At 37.5% G+C, this 4,593-nt stretch overlaps 1 protein-coding gene across 3 annotated transcripts in view; it reads right to left on the reverse strand.

Annotated features, from left to right (window-relative positions):
* Nucleotides 1-374: 374 nt before the first annotated feature.
* The window catches only part of LOC108976089 (DNA topoisomerase 3-alpha), a 57,565-nt gene continuing 53,346 nt past the window's right edge, over nt 375-4,593 (reverse strand). For all 3 annotated transcript variants that reach the window (XM_018945003.1, XM_018945002.1, XM_018945001.1), the window contains 2 exons: nt 567-623; nt 375-504 (listed from right to left, as the gene is read on the reverse strand). In XM_018945003.1, coding sequence (XP_018800548.1) covers nt 416-504; nt 567-623 — 146 coding nt within the window. In that variant the 3' untranslated portion in view covers nt 375-415. The remainder of the gene's footprint in view (nt 505-566; nt 624-4,593) is intronic.

Consider the following 4,593-nt stretch of genomic DNA (forward strand, 5'->3'; position numbering starts at 1 on the left):
AGATAGCAGATTCTAACGCACGAGTCGACAAAAATTTCTATTTACGTTGGAATGCACCTTGTACTTCCCCTTTTTTGTATATACTAACATACTACATGTACAACTAGTTTAAGCCGTTAGATTAAGGTTTTGGCTAGGTATAAAATAAGTAAAATAAAGAATTCAATTGCATTAACATAGCAAGCGCGATCGCATGCGTTTCTTTTATAGATCGCATTATCGGAAAAGTCAGTAGTTTTTTTCACGTGAAGTCGCATACCACTAACTTGAATTTAAAACCCGCCATCGAACCTAACCTAACCCTATAACCGCACCATTAATTTTAAAAACAATAGTCCTGAACCTGTATGTATTTTATAAGCAAAATAAAAAAGTAGTTCCATATTTTAATAACAATCAAAGAAATATAAAATACTTAATTTTGAAGCTTAGATTTTCGAGGACACTTTAAGCGAGTATGACCCTCCTGACGACACAAGCCGCATTTGCGCTTTTGAGCAAAATCTATAATTAGACGTTTTACTTATAGGCAATTATTTAAAAGAGAAAAAAAATAATAAAATTACCTTTCGAAGTTCTGTTACCTGAGCACTGAACACCTTGACTGATTTCGTCCATAGCGCCTAAGGTATTTTTAAATTAAAAAAAAAAAAATTTATCAATTGATAGTATAGTTTAATTGTCTTTTCCATAGTAAGTGTAATAAGCCAATTAAGTATATAACAGCAATTTATCAACATTTCAATTTTACTTTGAAAAAAATTTGTAAGTATGAATAACTTAGTGACAATACAGTAATGTAAGTAAAATAACAGAACACGTATGGAGGATGGAGTCATGTCTAGAAGATCACACAAGTGGGGAAAGTTCTGTGAGCGTCATTCACTTTGTTCTCTTACAAATGGCTCAAGCAACTCACGCATTCCGGCCTTACATTGACTCGGACCGCTATATTGTTGCAGTGAAGATACGCATCCACCTCTATGCAGCAAAAACCGCACGTCAACAGGCTGAAATCACAACAGACAACAAAACAGAATTACTGCTCCCTGAAAGCACTCGTCAGCAACTCGGTATAAGGGAACTGTGGGACGCATTTCAAACTCCTCACAGACAGCTGCAACCGAAACCATTGGTTTTCGGAAAGTGCAAAAGAACAGCTAGTACGACGAGGAGTGCCGTGTCGCAGCGGAGAGAAAACAGGCTGCCTACCTCGCAACGTTACGATTGACCACAACAAGTGCGGCATGGGATAGATATCATTTGTAGAAAACACAAGAGAGAGACCGAAATGTGTGAGTACGAAAAGCATGACAAGTTGACCGACAGGGGTAATACTGAAAATTCTAGGAAAAGAAGCAGAAACGGAAGGTTTCAAGAACCGAACATACTCTTGTCGAACCTCCAGAGGTGATCTAGTGACCGACGCCCAGAGTATACTTAAATTATGGAGGGAAAATTTCACCAACCTGCTGAATGACAGTGAAAGCATAACACCAGGAGAAGATGAACTCGATTCCCCAATCGATGATGATGGAGAGGACGTTCCGTTGATCGACCATGAAGAAGTTCGAGCAGCAATTACCCGCATGAAGCGGATTTTAACTGAATTTTATTGTTGTAGAGTTGATACTAATTATTAGGAAAATTTAATTCAAAAATTAATAAATCTTTATGACATGTGGCCCTGATGCCGCTTGAGACAATTTACCGCCCTAAGCAAATAGCAAATTTTCCACCCCTTCCATTCCTATTTGGCCCTAAGAACAATGTTTATAGTTATATTAAAAAAAAAAAATATTAATAATAAATTATTACTATTATTAGTACAAAAATAAAAAGTTAATTATTTAAATATTTTCGTGCCCTCATATTGTTAAAAGTTCGTGCCACTTCATTTTCAATTGATTATTGCCAAGCTTGACACGTTCTACAATTTAATTTTAAAATTTTGCTAAATCGCTGGTTAGATCATCTTCCCCCTCATGATTAAAATAAAACTGGTATCAAAATAATACATATATTAGGTATTTTCGTATTTTGTCAATAGATGTCGTTGAAGCCCTATATCTCCAATCCTACCAATCACATTGTGTCATACCATATAAAGTTGAAAAGATTAGATTTTAGAAAAAAAAAATTTAATTTAGAGCTGTTCGAAAATGAATGAAAATGACGAAGAAATTCGCTATATTTTGAAATTTTGTCTATGAAAAGGGAAGAACGCCACGCAAGTCACCAATGAAATTTGTTGAAGATTACGGAGACGATGCTGTGTCAGTTCGTCTGTACACTGATGGAATGGTGTCTGTAGCGGAAAAAGCAAAAAGGTGATGACCAAAATGGTACATATATTTATTTTATTTATTTATTAGTATAAATATATAAAAATAAGTTGAAGTTTGATTATAAATACGAAAAGACTTTTTCTACAGCACACAGCTGTATGTATATATGGAATATACTGATTGTTGTTAATGAATAAGCTCGATTTTTTTTTGGACGCACAGGAACCGGTAAGGTATTTCTAATATTTGCCACGCTACCGGCTATTTTGTTAGCTGATGGGTGAAGGACGCAGACGCACACAGGTATTCATAACAAACCAAAGAGAACATGACACATGAAAAATACCGTTATAGCTACATTGTTGAGAAAAAGGTTAATCGTAATTTGAAATGAGTACATGATATCATCGACCCCAACGTATTAAAGATATTAAGCCAGTTTCAACTTTCACACCGCCGCCGGAGTTAGGGCCAGTACTACATAAATATATGATATTTTGTGTGCAAATCGACGGATTGCCCGAAATTAACACATAGCAACTTACACCATACAACAACAAACACTGGGTGCTACTACTAAAATAATAATACTTCCGCTGTTTATAATTTCTATTAGAATGCGATTATGAAACTTATTTTGTATACTATATAAATAAATAAAATAATTAACAAAATCCCAAATCGCCATAAAAATTTACAAAATTATTTTATTAAGTTAATAAAAAATAAATAAAATTGCCCAACTCCCCTTTATCGAAGAACCTGTCCTGCTTGGCACCCAAAGAAGTTTGGAATTGCATACTAGTGAAATAGGATCATTGTCACGCCCTTCAAATTAAAGACAGAAAATTACAAAGGGATACAATAGTCATAAATTAAGATACAAAAATGTAATTTAGTACGGAGTACGAAAGTAAAGAAGGTCGTTGGTGGTTTCAACATTTTTTAAGTGTGGGCGTAACTCTGCCCCAAATAGGTTTAAAGTACTTATTACACAGAAACAGTAGTACAGTTTATAAATCAAGCAGCAATGAAGATTTTGGAATAAAACTTTGAAAAAATGGGACGAAATCGGACCATAAATTTTGAAGCCTCCATATAATGAAGACTGAGCTAAAAATAGTAAGACTTTTTAATTAAATTTTTGGTTTCTATGCTGGTATGACTGTCAGTGACCACTGGGCCAATTGTCGCAACAAAATAATCATTTAGTATACGCTTGTCTTTCTGAAACACATAAAATGCATTCGCCGATCTTTACGAAAAGTGAAATTATTCAACAAAGAATTTCCACTAAATTTTGTGTGCCCAATCGAATTTCCTGTTCGGAAACGTTCAGAATGTAAAAGGCGTTAGGTAATAATTGTTTGGAGGATGGAGTCATGTGTAGAAGTTCACGCAAGTGAGGAAAGTTTTCTGATCGCCATTCACTTGGGAGTGGCCAGAAACGATTCTTTTACATATGACTCAAGCAGCTCACGGTCCTTTACCAAGTATCTTCTGGGTATCCTAAGAACATCCATTTGAAGGTGAGCTAAAGTGAGAAGGCGAAACATTCCCCTGCATAGGGTTGTGCGCTGGGTTTGGGACCCGCCACGTAAAAAAACCACCCCAATGACAACGCAACAACAGCCTCGGATGAGAGACCCCACTTTTGATGACGACCATGGCAAACGAAATAAGGACTACGAATTGAGGCCATGCACCTGGAATGTCCGGTCCCTTAATTGGGAAGGTGCCGCTGCCCAGCTGGTTGATGTCCTCGTAAGAATAAAGGCTGACATCACCGCCGTCCAAAAAATGCGATGGACGGGACAAGGACAGAGACGAGTAGGTCTTTGTGGCACTTATTACAGTGGCCATATAAAGGAGCGCAAGTTTGGTGTGGGAGTGAGACTCCGTTGCCGAGTACTATCCTTCACCCCGGTGAATGAACGTCTAGCCACAATCCGCATCAAAGTGAGATTCTTCAACATATCGCTGATTTGCGGACACGCCCCGACGGAAGAGAAGGACGATGTGACCAAAGATGCCTTTTATGAATGCTTGGAAAGCACTTATGAGAGCTGCCCAAGCCACGATGTCAAAATCGTGCTTGACGACTTTAACGCCAGGGTGGGCAAAGAAGGTATCTTTGGCACTACGGTCGGTAAATTCAGCCTCCACGAGGAAACATCCACAAATGGGTTGAGGCTGATCGACTTCGCCGGGGCCCGAAATATGGTTATTTGTAGTACTAGATTCCAGCATAAGAAGATTCATCAAGCTACCTGGCTGTCTCCGGATCGAAAAACCACCAACCAGA

Source organism: Bactrocera latifrons, unplaced genomic scaffold (assembly GCF_001853355.1).
Source record: "Bactrocera latifrons isolate USDA-ARS-PBARC rearing strain unplaced genomic scaffold, ASM185335v1 scaffold_724, whole genome shotgun sequence".
Classification (NCBI taxonomy): domain Eukaryota; kingdom Metazoa; phylum Arthropoda; class Insecta; order Diptera; family Tephritidae; genus Bactrocera; species Bactrocera latifrons.